Source organism: Eleutherodactylus coqui, chromosome 4 (assembly GCF_035609145.1).
Source record: "Eleutherodactylus coqui strain aEleCoq1 chromosome 4, aEleCoq1.hap1, whole genome shotgun sequence".
Taxonomy (NCBI): domain Eukaryota; kingdom Metazoa; phylum Chordata; class Amphibia; order Anura; family Eleutherodactylidae; genus Eleutherodactylus; species Eleutherodactylus coqui.
In genome coordinates, this window is record NC_089840.1 from 94,324,691 (window position 1) to 94,344,179 (window position 19,489).

The 19,489-nt window shown below is 43.4% G+C and overlaps 1 protein-coding gene across 3 annotated transcripts in view; it reads right to left on the minus strand.

Annotated features, from left to right (window-relative positions):
- Positions 1-595: 595 nt before the first annotated feature.
- The window catches only part of P2RY8 (P2Y receptor family member 8), a 45,296-nt gene continuing 26,402 nt past the window's right edge, over positions 596-19,489 (minus strand). For all 3 annotated transcript variants that reach the window (XM_066598635.1, XM_066598637.1, XM_066598636.1), the window contains one exon: positions 596-2,135. In XM_066598635.1, the coding sequence (XP_066454732.1) occupies positions 1,009-2,088 (1,080 nt within the window). In that variant the 5' untranslated portion in view covers positions 2,089-2,135 and the 3' untranslated portion in view covers positions 596-1,008. The remainder of the gene's footprint in view (positions 2,136-19,489) is intronic.

Below are 19,489 nucleotides of genomic sequence, written 5' to 3' on the forward strand. Positions count from 1 at the left end.
AGGGATCCTGTGGTGGGGCTATCACAGCCGTGGCAGAGGATCACAGAGTTTCTCCCATTGCTTTCAGTGGGGCCCGCGCTGCACAAATCTCATACTATTTTCTCGGCCGTGTTAAGCCTGCCTAAATGTACTTTTTTTAATCAAATCTCTGCACAATTAGTCCACCTATGTAACATAGCCATAATTTGGGACTACTGGTAGCATGCAAACAAGCAATAGAAATAAGGGCAATCAAAACATTTTATTTACAATAGTTCATATGCAGCTCTTACTATCACTTGGAAAGGAATGAAATTGCCAAAGCCCAACACAGATATGAAATCTGAACAAAAACTGCTGTAACATTTAAGCCATAACAAAAAATATACACATATTAAACTGTATGTATTTCATTCATTTTCAAAGATGGTTTGTTTAATAAAAGAGAAACTGTAATGTAATGTTGGGCTACTTCAATGTTTGAAAACCAGTACAATGACTTCCAATTAAGGGTGACTACCCACTAGAGTTTTTTTTTTTTTTCTGCTGCAAATTTGCTGCTATTTTTTCTTCCAATTGTCAATGGGACTTCCTAATGTTAAAACCGTAACGCGACGCAACGCAACTTTGCGTTTTTAACATTAGAAAGTCCCATTGACAATTGGAAGAAAAAATAGCCGCAAATTCGCAGCAGAAAAAAACCCGCTAGTGGGTAGTCACCCTAACTGACTAAATTCAAGTGGTGACACTGGTTCCAAAAATGTACCAATATTTTAGTATGAACTTGTTAATTTATAAAATAATTTACCCATAACCCAAACTTTTAAACCAGTTTAAACATGTAATAAGCAATGCCAATCAGGTAATGTATCAACTTCATCTGAAACCAATCTTGTAAATTGAAAGTGCTGTCTTTGTAATCCCACGTTCTTAATTCAAATGCTGATTAACGGAGATCCCACTTAGATGTAAATAGAAAGATAATGTTCAGTGCCTTCAAATCCTCCTAAAGTAAGAGTGCGATAATGTCTACATGTCACTTTCCTGATGGTTTTTGTCACATCTATGGTTGTTCCCGTTTTCTAAGATTTCACACTGTCCACTGGAAAAAGTCAAAGCGGAGAACAAGCTGCCTCGTCTTGTTCGAAACGATCCCAAGCTTTCTGATCTTAAATTCAACAATTCTAATGCTTTCTTACGAAACTCTTTGCAGGCAAAGTAATAGAGAAAAGGATCCACACAGCTGCTTAAACAACTTAACGTAAGTGTCAGTTTGTAAGCATAGTAATAACTCTTGTTATAGAAGAGGCGAACGATTGTGTGCAGCAGAAGGATGAAATTGTTTGGGGCAAAACAGGTGATGAACACTATAAGGACAAATATAGCAAGGTTGATTGATCTTCTTTCATGACTTGTTCCGTGCCTGTTGGATGTCTGAATCAGTTTTCTAATAATACGGACATAACAAAACACAGTTATTAAAGATGGTATTAAAAAAAGGAAAAGTACAAGTCCAAGGATGAAGACTGCCCAGGAAAAGATGTTTGGCAACATGCTCCATTTAAGGACATCAAAACAGGTTTTGATGTTTAGATGCTTCACTTCATACATTAGGTCTGTTGACATCATAGGGATCAATGCAACTAGCAACAGCAGCCAAATTAGAAGAATCGCTCCAATTGCATACCTTTTCCTTCTCCACATGGTTGATTTCATTGGGTGGAGAATGCCTAAATAACGCTCCAGGCTGATTAACATGATTGTTAATATTGTACCATACATGTTGACATAAAACATAATAGTCACCACATTGCAAAGTTCTTTTCCAAATATCCAATTGTTCCCGTTTGCATGGTAGTGTATTTGGAAGGGAAGAAGTATGGCAAGTGCAAGATCTGTAATGCTTAAGTTAATCATGAGGATTACTGAAGATGTGATAGGTTTAGAGTGAAATATCAAAATCCAAAGTGAGATTAGATTTCCAGGAATACTTATCAAAGTCACAAGTGAGTACACCACTGGTAAAGCCACCCAGATGACTTTGTTTTGAAGCATATGTAATGTCTCGTTGTCTGGATCGGTTTCATTTGGTAAACTAAACAATTTCATTGTGATTCAGATTTAGGATCTTTTCAACCAGATTTGAAAAAATACACCTGCAAGATAATAAGATGAAACATTAGGTAGGTCAGTACATGTAGAATTTATAATCAAGGCAGAAACAAATGTAGACTAAGTAGACTTGATATGCCATCAAAGCATCTTCATGATGGCAAGGAACATCATGCAACAATAAGCCCCAAACCCTAAAGTCCATCATCTATTATTGAGACACATAAGGAAGCTTGGATATATCAAAAAAGAAATCACAAGTGTCTTTTTCCAATAAATGTAGCTTGTGCTGTGTCTTTAGACCACACAATATAGTGTGGTGTTCCAAGCAAAGGTCTCTTAAAGTGTTACTTACTAGACAAGAGCTCAAAGGATAAAGTTTTTGGTATTTTCGATCAAATGCACGATCTGTCTACAGGGAAATCTAATTAAAAGTTGGCAAGTATCTACAAGGAGGTGTAGGACATGGTCAAGGAGTGGAGACTCCCGCTGCCTCTCTTTCCTAATCTACAGTAATACAGTATACAACAATTTCACTCATTATTAGACTTTAAACAATAGCTATCGGTTACTTGAGTGCACACCAGCCCAAGTGTTGTGTCTGAACCACAATGCTGTTTTCTCTACCACTGATACACGCCATAGGAAAGTCTTCACTACATAGTCAAATTTAGTTTGACGTTTGAGACCAACAAATGCAACTAGCACATTATGTCAACTTCCTGATTTCAAAGGCACCTGCAAAGCTTTCGAAAACACTGCCGGAAACACATGAAAGTCTTCCTGGCTTTGTTATATTACTAAACTTGTAGCACCTTCATAACGAACACTATTCACTGGAAATGTAGAGAACAAGCATAGCATGAGATTACCGGAAAAACTGAACATTATCAAGAAATAAAGCATGAAAACCTTGTCTACATTTCATGGTTTTAGCAGCTGGGCACTTGTGATCAAACCTGTTTTTTTAATTCTATTTTAAAACTTCAACCGCTTTAAGGAGTTGTACAACAATTACAAATTAGCCCCTATCCACTAGACTGGGGATATCTTGCTGATTGGTGGGGGACTTATCACTGGAATCCCCGCCAATCTCGAGAATGGGACTCCCATGTCAAGCTCTGCTCGTCACTGAGGAGGTTTAATCTCCACCTGCAGAGAGACCACTGAGAATGGAGTACTGGTCAAGCGTGCGTGGTTGGCACTCCATTCATTTCAAATAGGGCTGATGGAAATAGCCAAGCGAGCGCCATTCGGCTATCTTTGCAGTTCCACTGAAAGTGAATGGAGGACTTGTGCCCTTGTGCGATCGCTGCTCTATTCATTCTCCTCCTCACTGTGAGGGAGTGCAGTAACCTTGCAGTAAGGATGACAGAGGACACAGGACCCCTGTTCTCAAAATCGTTGGGAATCTGCAATTTGTCCCCTATCCAGTTAACTTGTAATTGTGGTACATCCCCTTTAAAGGGGTTGAAGCTTTACAGGAGTTCTCCAAGATATATCTTTTTTAAACATGTTCCCCATACCAGACAACAATAAACAACTTTATACTCACCTCTCCTGGGTCCCCACATCTCCTTTGCTAGCATTTTCAGGCCGGCCCTGTGACGTGATTTTTATAGGCTGACGCCTATTGCTTATTATTTTCTGCCATCGGGAACATGATTTAAAAAAATATATCACAACCGCTTTAAAGAGGACCTTTTCTGACATGTCTTTTTCATAACTACTTGCATTTGCTATGAAATAACCATTCTAGAGCAGCTATTTTACAACTTTAGGGTGCGTTATTCCTTAGTTATTCCCCTAGGGTTGTATGATTAAGATAACAATTGGGTAGTACCATTCCCTTTGTCAATAGTGTGTGCCAATATATAGGCATTGTTACAGGACAGCTGTGGGAACCTTGGTTAAGCCTGTCATATAGCATGCATAATAATCTTTCTTTATGTGGCGCCAACATATTCCACAGCAGAGGGTACACGGACAGACAAAATCAGACATTACATACAGTTTTAAACTAATAAACAATATGAACAATAAGAGTGAGGGTCCTGCTCACATGTTTACAATCCATGGGGAAATAGGGGGGACACGAGGTAAAAGTGATTGTTTTGTACAATGATGCAGCCATCTTCTATATTACTAGGGTAGTATACATAAAGCTGCATGAGCCAGTCATTAGCCAATATCTATGCATGTACAAACATGAACTGTATTAAAGTGTGTGGGTTGTAGGGGATTCTGTAATGAAGTTCTGAGGGAGAGTGTAAAAATTGAATAAATGGGGGAGAGTTAGATTAGGGAATATTATATGCTTCCCTAAAAAGAGATGTGCTTTAAGGGAACACTTAAAATAATGGGTAATGGGGATTACCTGATTTTTAGGGTATTGCATTCCAGTGAACTGCATCAGCTTGGAATTTGCGTGCAAATGAACCTCCAGCAGCTGTTTGAAATTCCCAGCTAAAGGTCTGGACTTTGCATTCAGCTGCATTGTCTTTGCACGGGCGGCCTCGGGCTGTCAGCTGAATACATTGTGATCAGCTGCTCCTGTGGCGTTCCCTGCCATCTCTGTATGGCTGAATAATGGATTTTATGCTCACCTTAAAATCATCGTTCAGCTGAAGAGTGAAAGATGGGAGCGCTTATACACAACAATTATCACTCAACAGCCATCGTTTGAATGAATTTTGAGTGATAATCATTGCATGTAAATGAAGCTTTTGTCTAAGGTCATTAGCAAAATGGAGAGCATGGGTAGAGTGACAGACAGAGATGAGGGAGGAGATATAGAGTGCTGAAGCACTGTGGAGAGCTTAATGGATGAGACTGGTGAGTTCATATTTTATAGTGGACGGGTAACCAGTGCAATGACTGGCACAGGGTCGAGTCATCAGTATAGTGGACAAAAAGATGAGCTTGACTGCTGCATTGCGGATGGCTTGTGGGGGGAAGGGTAGTTTAGTGAGTGGAAGACTGATCAGTAGTGAGTTACAGTAGTCAAGATAAGAATGGATTAGGGCAACAGTAAGAGTTTTTGTTTGTACAGTAAGAAAAGGGCAAATTTTGAAGCTGTTTTGAGGTGCATATGGCATGAGTGAGCAAATGATTGAAGTAGTGAAGGTAAGATCTGAGTCAAATCTGACCCCAATACAGTGGGAGCGCTGCCTGGGAGTCATGGTAGTACCAAGCACTGAAATGGAAATATCAGGCTAAGATAGGTCAGTAGATAGCAGAAACAAAAGAAAATCAGTTTTGAAAGATTCACTTTCAGATACAGTACATGTTAGCGATAATAGGCAGACAATAGCTGGTGTTTTTGAGAGGTGCAGAGGTAATGTCTGGGGGAGAAATGTATAATTGGGTATCATCAGCAAAGAGATGGTACTGAAAGTCAAATCTGCTGATAGTTTGTCCAAAAAGAGCCATGTAGATGAAAAGGAGGAGAGGACCTAGGACCAAACCCTAAGGAATCTCAACAGCAAGGGGAAGAGGAGATGAAGTAGATCTGATAATTGATACTGTAACTATCTGGATCAGAGATGGAGTCCCTTTGTCGTAACCGTTGCAGATCAGTAGCATGGTTGCGGAAGCCAGAGGTCGGTACACAAATAGATATCAGTTGTGGTATAGAGGAGTAGGCGGGTAGCATAGTCAGGAAAGCCAAAAGTCAGTACATGGGTAGATATCAGTTGCAGTGCAAAAGGAGCAGGCAGGTAGCATAGTCAGGGAAACCAGAGGTTGGTACCCTGGTAGGTATGTGAGGTAGCAGTATGGAGGAACAGCTGGTGGGAAAGCTTGACTACTCCTGGAAGCACAATAACCACGCACTGACTGAAAGACAGGGCCAGGTTTATATAATGTGGCTAATCAGGAGCTGGGTTGCAGAGGCAAGAACTGGACAAGGTTAGGCAGGACAGCTGTCCAGCAGGCTAAACAGCTCACCAGGGAGAGATGCTGCCTGGAGCACAGGAGATCCCAGGTTTGAACCCTGACAGATACACTGAACAAGTGGTCAGAGAGGTAGGAGGAAAACCAGGTGAGAACTGTGTTCTTAACGTGTACCTGAGTGTTCAAATACTTTTCAAAAACAGCCCACGTTCTCATTAGCCACCATTTTGTTGCTGTTTGGACCCCATTTGAGCTCTATCAATTCAGTTTCCATGTAGATTTTCCCATCCCTTGCTGTTTTCAATCTATTTACAGGTGGACATATCCTAAGCCAGCCATGCTGCCAGTACTGCACTGGCCAGAACTTCCTCTCTGACATTTCCCATGCTGCCTTGCATAGCCCTGTTCTAATCGGCTGCAGTGTTACATCTGAATGCCCACCTATCTACAGCATGTATTAACTAGCAGTGTCTCCACATCCCTGTTACTAGAGAAGCCAAATGCCAGGCAGTGCATTGCAAAGGTGCTAAAAGGGAAACCCCTAGATGGGCAATTGAAAACTGAGTTTCAGTGGTAAAACAAAAAAGGCTGTTAAATGAGAAGAAATTGTGTGAAAAGTCAGTGTCCATTTACAGCCATAGAGTGGTGCAGTTGGTGATCTACAGTATCAAATGCTGCGAATAGAATCAGTAGAGTAGTCGCCATTAGATTTAGCCGTCAGGAGATCATTTGACCCTTTTTAAAGGGCAGTTTCTATAGAATGTAGAGTACAAATGACAGCAATCACTATGTTAGTTTTTACAGATGGACAACATAGTTAGCCCCCTACTTTTGCAGCAGCACGTTGATCATGGTGCTGAGTGGATCAATCACAGCCACATCTGCCATAAGTGAATGCCTGGGGATAACTGCTGTGCCATGCAAAGAGCAAGAGATTAGAGATGAGCGAGCATATTCGCTAAGGGCAATAACTTGATTGAGCATTGCCCTTAGCGAGTACCTGCCCGCTCGGAAGAAAAGATTTGTCTGCCGGCGCCGGGCGGGGAGGAACGGAAGGGAGATCTCTCTTCCCTCTCTCCCCCCCTGCTCCCCCCTGCTCACTGCCGCAACTCACCTCTCACCCGCACCGGCAGCCGAACCTTTTCTTCCGAGCGGGCAGGTACTCGCTAAGGGCAATGCTCGATCGAGTAATTGTCCTTAGCGAGTATGCTCGCTCATCTCTACAAGAGATGTATGATGGAGGTGTGGTATTGTTTCTTTGCATTTTAAGTCTTTCCACATCATTAACTAGCATAAGCTCACTGAAAAAGCTTAAAATATTAAGCAGGGATGATACATAGCATCATGAAGAAAGTTGTGGTGACCTAAGTCAGTATTGAGACATTTCCTGTAGTAAATGCAATAGGTTGGCCAATGCTGTAACTGACAAACAAGTTTCATAAGAAAGATAGTGAAGCTATGTGCCATATATGTGCTGCGTTTAGATTATAGTTCAAAAAATGATTTAAACCGAACTGTTATAGTTCACTTTCGCTCATTTGAATGCGAGTCAATGACCGAACTGCAGACTTTTCATTCGTCGTTCAGTTTCAGAAGGACTAAAAATCATCGTTGTCTTGTTCACTTATTGTCGCATTTGCACGCTCCCCACTCCGTGGTTCGTATAGGAATGTGAAACACTGAACAAAAAGTGAAGATTCTCAATGATGATTTGTCCGTCTAAACAAGCTGACTGAGTTCGAATGAGTTAGTGGTTACATTGCTTACCTCTTCAAATGAGAATAGGCTCCTCTAAAAAGGGCATAAGATCCTCCAATGGCGACTGCAAACATGCAAACCTAAAAAGGGACAAGATCCAGTGCGCTTCTACTACTAATAATATGAAAACCTATTCCTTGCCAAATATGGTTTCTTATGTTAACTATAATTTCTTGCCTTTTCAATAGGAACCTCAATGAATGTTTATGAGCAGTGTGAGTTACATAGTTATTTATACATGTAGGTTAAAAAAGACATAGGCCCATCAAGTTCCACCATTCTCGATCTATTATACATCATTAATTGCTATGATTAATGATGTGGCGTAACTATAATGGGTGGAGAGGATGCAGTTGCACCTGGGCCTTGGAGCCTTCGGGGTTCCATAAGGTCTCATCCCCATATAAGGAGACTAGGACTATGAATGAAGCATCATAGTTGGGGGGCCCGATTTATAAACTTTATTTTGGGGACCAGCAGCTTCAAGTTACATATCTGTATGAAGACAATAACTCAAAGAGCAGAACATGTTTATTATATCAATTTGATATGACTTATAAAAAAATCTAGAAATGTAGCATTTTGGTAACAGACTGTCAAACTGGAAAATTGCAACGTGGACTGATTGGGTGTTATAAGCACCAAGGCTACTTCTGATGTTCAACAATTTTGATACATGTGCCTCAAAAATCCAAGTTATCTTAGACTTCAACATTAAGCTTAAGAAAACACTAGAGAACTATTGTAACTAATCTAACTCCTCAAAAGTCAGTAAAAAGTCAGGGGGATGCAGCTGCAGTTAGTGTTTCAGTGATTGGCTCACTTAGCAAGCACTGAGAGCAAACCACATGTAATGGTGGCTTTATATGGGACAACTATAGTCCGAATAGTCACTCAATAGAGTAAATGTAAGCAATGAGTGTTCTGTATAAATACAGCAACAACCAGGTGATAAGCAAGAATTTGTTCAGTAGTCGCTTAGTTTCAGCCCACCTAAAAACATTGACTGGTGTAAACAGGTGATTGTCTTTTAACGACTAGTCAACGACTTTGCAGTGTGGTGTGTGCAGCACACACCTCCCATTGAACACTCTTGGCTTTCTTTTTTGAACAATTTTTTCTGCCAATTAATACTCATCGTTTCCTGAAAACACATAAATATATGCAAGTGATTCTCCACTGAACTCTCCCTGCTGGACTTTAACCCTTTCCAATCCAATTTTGGCTACAGGGTTTCCTAAAAGGCTTTCTCTTTTTGCTGTTATACAACAGTGCCATCTGCTGGCTAAAGCCAGTGTTTGTGCGCCACAGAGGCTCCAACAGCAGAGAGGCTAGCAATAGACAAAAAAAACAAAGTCCTTGCAGGTGAGAAGAACGAGAGGCTGCAGCAACGACAGTTCAGTCAAGCATACAAGAGACCAGAGCAGTGAGTGCTCGCTTGAAGACAGCTTACAAGTATTTATGTATGTTGACTGGACTCAGCAACCAATGAGCATGCAATGGGAAGGGGTCTAATTTCTAATAATGCCCGCCAAAGAACCTCACGCCTCCTAGATAGGGGTGTACTTTCCAGTAGACAGCGTTGTAAGCAAACATGTTGCTGGGAAATTAACCGAGGAACCATAGAAAGCAAGAAGCTGGAGACTTTCTGCCCTGGGTGGCAAACCTGGTACCATAACGTGACGCCAATTTTGATCTTTTTCTTTGGGGGCCTCTATATTTTGTTAATGTGACTGACAGAAATGTAGGGCACTAACTGAGATAAAGGCCACCACGAATATGTCAATTGTGGAACTGAAAGAAGCAGTTAGGCCTCCTTCCCACGAACGGATTTACGCCGCGTAAATTCGCGGCAAAAATCCGCTGCGTTGCCCCCTGCTATTAGGTTCTATTGAACCTAATAGCTCAATGCTCACGATGCGGAATTCCACCGCGGAATTTCGCACCGTGAAATCTCCCGTCCTCACCCGCAGCATGCTCTATTTGCCGCGGGGGTACGTGCTGACGGCTTCCATTGCAGTCAATGAAAGCCGTCCGTTCACGCTATCTCCCGCTGTAACACAGCGGAAGATAGCGTGAAAACGCTTCCCCGCCTACCGCCGCGGTGTCACATGACGCGACGGCGGTGGGCGGGGAAGCGTCTTCACGCTATCTTCCGCTGGTAAGTATGGGGTCTCTGGGGGGGCGCCGTGACGGGCTTCACTGCGGAATATTTTGCAGCGGAGCCCGTCACGCTCGTGTGAAGCCGGCCTTAAAGTCAAAAATGTGTGGAGAACGTTAATCCATAAAGTGACCAAAGGTCGGATGCGACGTAACGGATAATCATCAACTGAGATAAAACCAAAGCATTGAAATACTAAATATTTTGTCAGCCTGCCCTGGTAATGGCGTAGTGCATTGTAGGAATTGAGATCTTAAGTCGTCTCTGCTACAACTATAGAAGAATCTTTGCTTGTAAATATTTTCTTGACCTCCGATGATCTTTAGAAGGTTAATTTTCTAATTGCTAAATAAACTTCTGAAATCATGTGAATATTGCGTAAGCAACTTCCCTTTTTCTTCAAATCATAAAACAAGCAGTCGTGATACACGCTTCGTTTTCAAAGACCAGTTCCTGCATTGACATTTATATGCGGTATTTTTTATTCCATGCGGGTACATTGCATAATGCTTTAGCCACATAAAAAGATTGCTGTAACGATTTACTCTTTCTAGTCCATATCACTTTTGTAGTTTAAGTCACTGTGGGTAGGGGGTAGCTGAAGATACCACATCAACATCATAACCCTAGACTCGAAGGCAGAGTCTGAGACCATAACTGCATGCCTTGTGATCAGTTGTGATATAGTGGCAGTGAATACAGTGCTCTGAGCCCAAGACTGACTGCTCTGGAAGTAGTAGAGTTGGGTCCAGCAAGCCCAATAGCTGACCCACAGGCCCTGGGATCCCATGGGTGGTTATCTGCTTCCCAGGCCTTTTGAACTGTGTGACTGTAAGCATATATTGTATTTCAGCCACACTTCAGTAGCGGTCAGCGTTTCCAGCGACCTCATTGGTTGTTGGGTACACCCCCCCCCTTTGGAGATCTGCACGAGTACTACTTCACGAGACCCGCGGGGGGTTAGGTTTAGGGTTAGTGTTTAGGGTTAGGCTTAGGGTTTAGGTTTAGGGTTGGGGTTTAGGGTTGGGGTTAGGGTTAGTTGCCTACCCTTCTACGGCCGTGCTGCTGCTTATTTAACGGGCCGCCCACTCGTGCACATCTCCAAAGGGGGGGTGTGTACCCAACAACCAATTAGGTCGCTGGAATCGCTCACTGCTACTGAAGTGCGGCTGAAATACAAAATATGCTGACTGTAACCTTGTCTGGAACTGCATCCTGATGACATTAGAGTCAAGATTAAAGGGGTTTACTAGGACCTATCATCAGGATAGGTCATCAATAGTTGACCCCGAATGATCAGCTGAGCGGGCGCCCGCTGTCAGCGTTGCAAATACACGAAAAGCGGAAGTCTCCAAGCTGACCCATGTGTAGTGGCTCCAACCTCTGTGTATTTGCAGCGCTGACAGTATGCGCCTGCTCAGCTGATTGGTCGGGGTCCCGAGCGACGGACCCCATTTGATCAACTATTGTTGATCTATCCTGATGAAAGGTGATCAATAGTATTTCCCTGGAAACCCCCTTTAACTTTATCCTCATTGCTCCATGCAGTATAAAGATAGCCAGCCAGGTTTTACATCTTGATATAGCAGTAAAGTTAAGGAGGTATATCCATCTCGGCAAGTTATCTTCTATCCACAGGATAAGGATAACTTTCTGATTAGTCAGCGTACAACTACTGGGACCCCCATCCACCCAGAGATATCGCCCCTGGCGTATCCCTGAATTTTGACAGCAGGCACCGCGAATGTGTTTCAATGATTTATTCAATTCAATGGGAACTGCCAGAGATACCCAAGTTCAAGTGCTCAGCTTTCTTTAGTGGTCTCAATTGAAATGAATGGAGTGGTACTGCTCAAGCACTGCCACCACTGTCAAAATTTCATGATACACCAGGGGTAATATCTCTGGATCATTGGGGTTCCCAGCAGTTGGACCCTCACCAATTAGCAATTTATTCCCGATTCTGTGGATATGTGATAACTTGCTGAGATGGAAATACCCCTTTAAGCACCATCTCATATAAATGTGCCACAAATACAAGTTTTTTTTCTCTCTGGTATTTTACAAGGAGAGGAAATGCTGATGGATAGAGAGAGAAGGTAGCAATTGGGTGATCAAGGCCCTAAGTACAGGAGGGTATTATTGTATCTTGATGCTACTGGAAGCTAGGGATTTGACAGGAGGAACACCCCTCTCACACCCCTAGCTCCCCATTGGCTCAAGAAGCAAAGGTCCTGGAAGGAGGTAGGAGCTGGGGACGCCAGTAACAGCGCTGGGGAGCTGAAGCGGGAGACATGCTGCAGGAGGACTGGGACACAGGGACGACAGTGACAATGCTCCCGCCTGCTTTGGCCACAAGGGGAGCCAAAGTGGGAGCCTACAGTGCCGGAATTCAGTGGGGAGATCAGTGACAGCGCTCCTGCCTGCTTGGGCCGTAGGGGGAGTGCAAGCAGGAGGCAACTTTGCCACTGCAGCAGAAGTGGGACCCGGGGACACCATCGGCGACGCGACTGAGAGCACTCCCGGTTACTTTGGCCGCAGGGGGAGCGGCAGCGGGAGACTACAGTGGCGGTGCAGGGTGAGTGGGAGCAGGGAACAGCAGCAGGGATGCCACTCACTGCGCTCCTGCCTGCTTTGGCTGCAGAGGGAGTGGAAGCGGGAGCACACAGTGCCAGGGAGTGGCGGTCAGCGGTGAGGCATAGGAAAAACAGTGTGTGGCAATTTGTGCCAGGGATGGAGGATTAGGTTGAGGGGTTAGTGTAACAGTTAGCCTTATATTATAAAAGCAAGGCTAACTGTTACACTTTCCCTTACACTAACCCTCCATCCCTGTGAGAAATCACTGCACACGCCTCGGGAAGGAGCGGAGCTGAAGTGCTGCATTACAGCTGCAGCATGCACTTACTGGGCTGCCATGACCTGCAGCCCATCTAGTTCAGCAGCCAATCAGCTACAGGGAGCATCACCCCACTGTCAATCTTGACTCCACCAGTTCTTCCTGGTAGCGTCAAGATTAGAGATGAGCGAGCATACTCGCTAAGGGCAATTACTTGAGCGAGCATTGCCCTTAGCGAGTACCTGCCCGCTCGGAAAAAAAGATTCGGCTGCCGGTGGCGGGTGGGGAGCTGCGGGGGAGAGTGGGGAGGAACGGAGGGGAGATCTCTCTCTCCCTCTCTCCACCCTGCTCACAGCCGCAACTCACCTGTCACCCGCTCTGGCAGCCGAACCTTTTCTTCTGAGTGGGGAGATACTCGCTAAGAACAATGCTCGCTCATCTCTAGTCAAGATACAATAATACCGTACAAGAGACCTTGTTGTCCATGTTTACTGTGCTGCTGAATGTGTATGGTTCAAAAATCAATTCTAAGCCACAAATATATTCAGAAGATCAACTACAACAGCCTGGAGAAGAGGGAATGCATAGTTAAGAAGCTCAGGGGTGGATGTGGGAAATGTTTATATACAGTAAAAAGAATGTACACGTTGGATTTGTTATGCAAAAACAAAAGAGAAAAAAATTACAATGGGATGTAACTGTATAAGGCTGCTTTCACATCTGCTCTGGAACCTCCGTTCAGAGGCTCCGTCGCAGATCCGGCACAAAATACCAGAAGAAAAAACAGCACTTTTTTGCATGAAGCATTTTGTTGTTTGGAAAAATGCTGGACCGCTGAGCAGAAACCAAACTGACTCCATTATAATCAATAGGGTCTGTTCAGCTCTGTTCAGTCCCACCATAAGACAGAGCCGTTCGGCCAGCTTTCCTGCTCCCTGAACATTGCAGGAAAACGGAACCCCCGACGCAGATGTGAAAGCAGCTTAAAAACTGTATAGATTGTGGGATAGAGCTGCCAAAAACACAGCTGATAGACATTTGCCATTCCCTAACAGCTGGGTATTTCCCTCAAACATAACGTGTCTCCCCGAAAATAAGACACCCCCTGAAAGTAAGACCTAGTAGAGGTTTTGCTGAAGTGCTGAATATAAGGCCTCCCTCGAAAGTAAGACCTAGCTCTATCCCTGCTGTGTGAGTTTGCTGTGATTAGCTCCCCCTGGTATCCGGAAGCTGCAATACCGTCCATGCCGTACAAGTAGTCCAGGAACTGCTGTGGGTGATCGTTACAGTCTCCAGACAGTGTGTGGGAGCCAGGTACTTTACAGCCCTTATTTTTTGTGGCCCTGTGTGTGAGTCAGGCAACCAGTGTGTCACTTTAATTCTTTAGGGGGTGATCATTACAGTCTCCAGACAGTGTGTAAATGGAAATAATGGTAGTAACAGAAATTCTTGATAGGATTCACAGTTTGTCTGGTTCTGCTGGTTTGTGATGACAACTACTATACAGTATATAATAAATGTTCATTTTTTTGTTCAACAACAAACGTGAATTCTTTTTCATGGAAAAAGAAGACATCCCCTGAAAATAAGACCTAGCACATCTTTGGGAGCAAAAATTAATATAAGACACTGTCTTATTTTCAGGGAAACCAGGTATTGTGAGTAAACACATATGTACATGACCAGATCTGGTTTTACCCTTCATGCTACATATATACTTCTTGTAGAACTGCATATCAACTATTACAGCAACAACCATATGCAATGATAAAGTGCAGTTTTTTTACAGCCTGGAAACCCCCTAAATCAGGACTAAGCTCACAATTTTTAATTCCTTGTCATCAATTTTCTCAAAATGTAACAAAACATACAGGAGGATCTTGAGTAATACTAGGGACCGTGTAAGCTGTGCACCCATATCTTCCCATGCAGCATGTGCCAATACACTATCAAGTAAATTTATTTACACTGGCGATCTGCACACCTCTTAAAAAATTAGGTGCATTGGGCCCTCTGTGTGGCTGAACAGAAGTCTAACCCAACTACATTAATTTCCATCAACTGTGGTCTAATGTATATGGGCACCTTATAGGAGGCCCGTTAAGCCCTCAAGCTGCCCAGACTGCGGATAGCAGGCTATAGTGACAGACAAGCTGATTTTGGTGTTCTGTCACTTATACTAATCGTTTAAGCAGTTTTATAAAGCTTAACTGACTCTACCGATTTGATATTGCTAACCTATCCTAACGATAACTCATCAATACCATAGGGCCCTTTTACACGGCGCAATCATCATTCGGATTCTCTCTGGAACACCGGAATCTGAACGATGATCAGTTTGTGTAAATGCCTGCAGCAACTGAATGACGAATGATGATTCATTTGTTGTTCAGTTTCTGCAGGCATTAACTTCAAATGACGATTGGTCTGTGCAAACAGGCCATCATCCAACTATGAACGATGGCCTGTGTACTGTGAATGGTAGCTGTTGGGCCATAGATTGGTCCAGCTCACCGGCCTCCATTCAGTGATATATCCCTGCTGCTGTGTGAAAGCACAGAAGCGATTAATCGCTGGGATGGCTGTTGGGCACCTAGGTACCTGACAGTCGTCCTGTGTAAAATGACCCTTAGTCCCAGTAAACCCCTTTAAACATTCAATGCAATTATTGGTTTGTCACTTATCAAACACCATTGTAATATTCAATTTTCATTTCAAAAATTTCAATTAAAAAAAATGACAAAAAAAAAATCATTGTTTTACTTGCCATTTGTAAAAGTAATATCATGATACAGAAATCCGCGGGGACATAGTCACCACTTTTATATACATGTGCATGTTTCACCATGATGTACAGAGCCCGTCCCCTGTAAGCATGCGGAAGGATGGAATAAGAACCAAAAAGCACATAAGAGCAGATTTATGAAAACTGTCTAAAAGAAGGGGAAGGGAAGGGACTTGGTATTTGTATAGCGCCAACCTATTCCATAGTGCTTTCAGGTAATTTGTTTGTTACTCCCCCAGCAAGCTGGGTACTCATTTTACTGACCTCGGAAGAATGGAAGGCTGAGTCAACCTTGAGCCGGATACCTGAACCATGCAGGGATTGAACCTGCAACCCTCAGGTCACAAATGAGAGCTTAGGACTGCATTCTGCTGCCTTAACACTCTGCACCACATTTGTTGCCTGTAGCAACCAATGACAGATCAAGGAAATAGAAAAGGGGTCGAGTAAACCCAGTGTATATGAGAGTCTGGGGCCCAGTGGAATGCCTGGGGTCCCAAGGTCTCAAGGAGCTGAAAAAAAAAAACTGGTGTAAATGTATGTAAAACTAATTCCACTTGTAGGTGCTGCCAACCAAATAGATCCACCATATGGCGGTGAAGTAGGGAGCAAACAAAGACACAAAACTGGTATATCGGCGCTGCTCTCCAATGAATTCTGACAGACCGTAGGATAGATTTATCCAACTTCTTTTTATTGATTAAAACCAGCAGATATGCGTTTCGGGGTAGACCCCTTCATCAGTCAGGCTGGGTAAGACATAACTCTTGGGGCTGCGGGAATACCCAGAAGGGCTGGTGGTACCTGATGGTGTTGTGAGCCTACCCAGGGAACACCAGGAAACGTCTTCATTTTTTCAAGAGCACTATGAGGAATGAAAGCTGCGCTATGATGTGTTGCTATAGGCAACAAAGATAGATTTTGTTTTGGAGAGTTGCATAAATCTCTCTCATAGTCACAGTAATTGCACGACCGTTGGCTGCAAAATCTATACAGTAGTTGTCTGCAGAGATAGTGGGATTTTTTCTTAGAAATCAGGCATTATGGATAACTAGCCACGGACCTCACTGCTATTGGGTACTAATTTCAATAATTTGCCACTGCCACTTGAATGAGATACAATGGCTACAAATTACATAACACTGCTGCGTTGGGTATGCTGATAAGAGTGCGTCATTTCATGTCCCACATCAGCAGGACTTCTGTTTAGTTTATTTTGTAACTGATCCTTGGCATCATCTCTTTAATATAAATGTTGATCAAGAAACAATAACTACTACTAATTAGCTTTATTACATGACATGAAGATAAAAGGAAAATAGAAGACAGGACGTCATATAACTTCATTTCAAACTGAAGAGTTTCTTCTTCTTTGGATGCAGCTGATGTCTTGTGATCCAAACCCAACAAGACTGGTAATGAAGAACAAGCCCTGTTTGTTCCCTTTAATAAAGTTATTCATATTAAATTAATGTACTGTATTTACTTCTATCTACAGCTTTACACAGTGAAGAATTTTCTATGATGTGACATAAGGCCCATGGAAGGATTTACAAGCAGCCTGTACATACATACATCTGAAATAGTAGATAGGGGTGTCAGTGCTTTGTGTGGTACACTAGCCCACCTAATCTAGTAGAATAGCCTGCCAACCAGTATGGTGCTCTACACGTAACTGTGTGACTGGTGCCTTATTGAAGCCTTTTCTAGTATTTTTTTTTTTTTGAAGTTTTACACAGCTCTTTTTGAAGAAATGCTGCAGTTTTTGCTTTTTCAGCATAATACATTTTAATTGAATTTTCTTAAAGGGGATAAGAATGGTCGAGGCACAATGTGCCAGAGTATAGCCTCACAAGGTGTGATATAGAAATTACCTTTCATAAAACATCAGAAATTAGCAGTGCTGAATTTAGTGAATGTACCTAGAACTTGAGGTGGATGCTAAAGAGGACCTGTCGTGTCCTATGGCAGTAGGGCACTCACGTTCCCTCTGACTATCGCAGTTTCCTTCTACATTCACCTGTTCCCTCGCACTGGCTTCTGTTAGGTGCAGAGCCAAGTGCTAAAATCCGGTCAAGTAGAAACAGTATCCTATCAGTGTGTCCGTGAAATACAAGGACAGCACATGGTCTGAATACATGGCCATTTGCATGGACCTTAGCATTTATCCTTTCTGCTGGATTAACCTCTACCTTTGGCTTATAAATGCAAGCTTTTGAGGCAGAAGCTTAGTGGTTATATTTCTAAGGCACAATTCTTGGTACTTACAGTTCTCAAAATACACTTCTTGGTGGTTTCATTACTAGAAGGCGCAAACACTTCTCAGTTGCAAATAGTCCAACTTAAACCAACTATCAGTGTAATACAGCACACCATGATCGTACTGGTTAGTGGTCTTTGCTTGCAGCACAGTGGAAGTGTGCTTGCTCTCGGTCAGATCAGTCTCTAACATTGAACTAGAAAGTCACTATTCAGTCAATCAGTCAAACTCTAGTCAAACTCATTGTTTTCAATGGGGCCGACACAGCATCGCATGGTGTATGAGGTGAACAGAAATGTGAAGCGATGCCAGGTTTACGCATTGAAAACAATGGGAAACACTCCGCGATCCTCTGCCACATCTAAAATTATCGCTACTTCCCCAAGGTGATGAGAGCTGGTTTTAACACAAAAATGGCTTGCATTCATGGGGACATCACACAAAGCCTTAGGCTTCATTCACATGAGCGTATATCGGCCACGCTTAAACAGCCCGGCCCATATACGCTGCCCATCTGATGCAATGGTTTACAATGCAACAGTTCAGATGGGCATATTCCCGCAGCGTAAAAACGGACAATCCCGCAAAGATAGCGCATAACGGTTGGGCATTTTTACACCAGCCAGAAAAGATAGTTCAGGAACTATCTTTCGGCCGCAATACGGCTGTGGCTCCCATAGACTCCTATGGAAGCTGCCAGAGAAGGGAGGTGGGATAAAGCTTAGCAGCGTGTCTGCTAAACTCCCACCCCCTTTCCTCTTCCTGTTACCGGCTGTTTGCAATCGGAGGGGGTGAGATGGGGGGAAGCTAGTTGCTAAGCTCCCACCCGTCCTGCCCCCTCCCATTGCCGGCAGCCAACAGGGGGTGGGAGCTTACCACACTAGCTCCCATCCCGCCCCTTCCCCTTGCCGAGGGTCAGCAAAGCTAAACTGTCTCCCTCCCACTAAATGGGATTCAATTGCTCGGCATATACTCGAAAGGAACCGGGCCATCTGAACGGGCGCACAAACGGGAGACGAAGCTGTGACTTGGTAACGGCTACTTCTTGTTCGTGCGTTTTACGGTAGCGTTGTGGCCGTGATACGGCCGACTGAAAATCGCCTACACTCGTGTGGAAGAGGCCTTAAGATGTGTCATGTTTTTTGTTGCATTTTGAGCCACAATTAAAATCACATCAAAAAACTGCATACACTATTAAAAACCGCATGTGGATTTAAAAAATACATGCATTTTTTTTTAAACTGCATGCAGGTTTTTGATACATTTTTAATTGTCTGTAAAGTGTGCAATAATATACAGTATATACCCAGCAAGGTCCATATCACTATATACAGAGAGATGTATAATTTACACCAGCTGTACATATATAATTATACACAGTAGATCTCCGGGTTACATCAGCACAGTACATATCACTATATACAGAGTGATGTATATTCATCTCCTGTATATAGTGACATGAACCATGCTGGTGTAAGGCTGGTTTCTAGAGATGAGCGAGTATACTCGCTAAGGCACTACTTGCTCGAGTAATGTGCCTTAGCCGAGTATCTCCCTGCTCGTCCCTAAAGATTCGGGGGCCGCCGCAGCTGACAGGTAAGCTGCGGCGGGGAGCAGGGGGGGGGAGCGGGCGGGAGAGAGGGAGAGAGAGATCTTCCCTCCGTTCCTCCCCGCTCTCCCCCACCGCTCGCCGCCCCCTGCCGG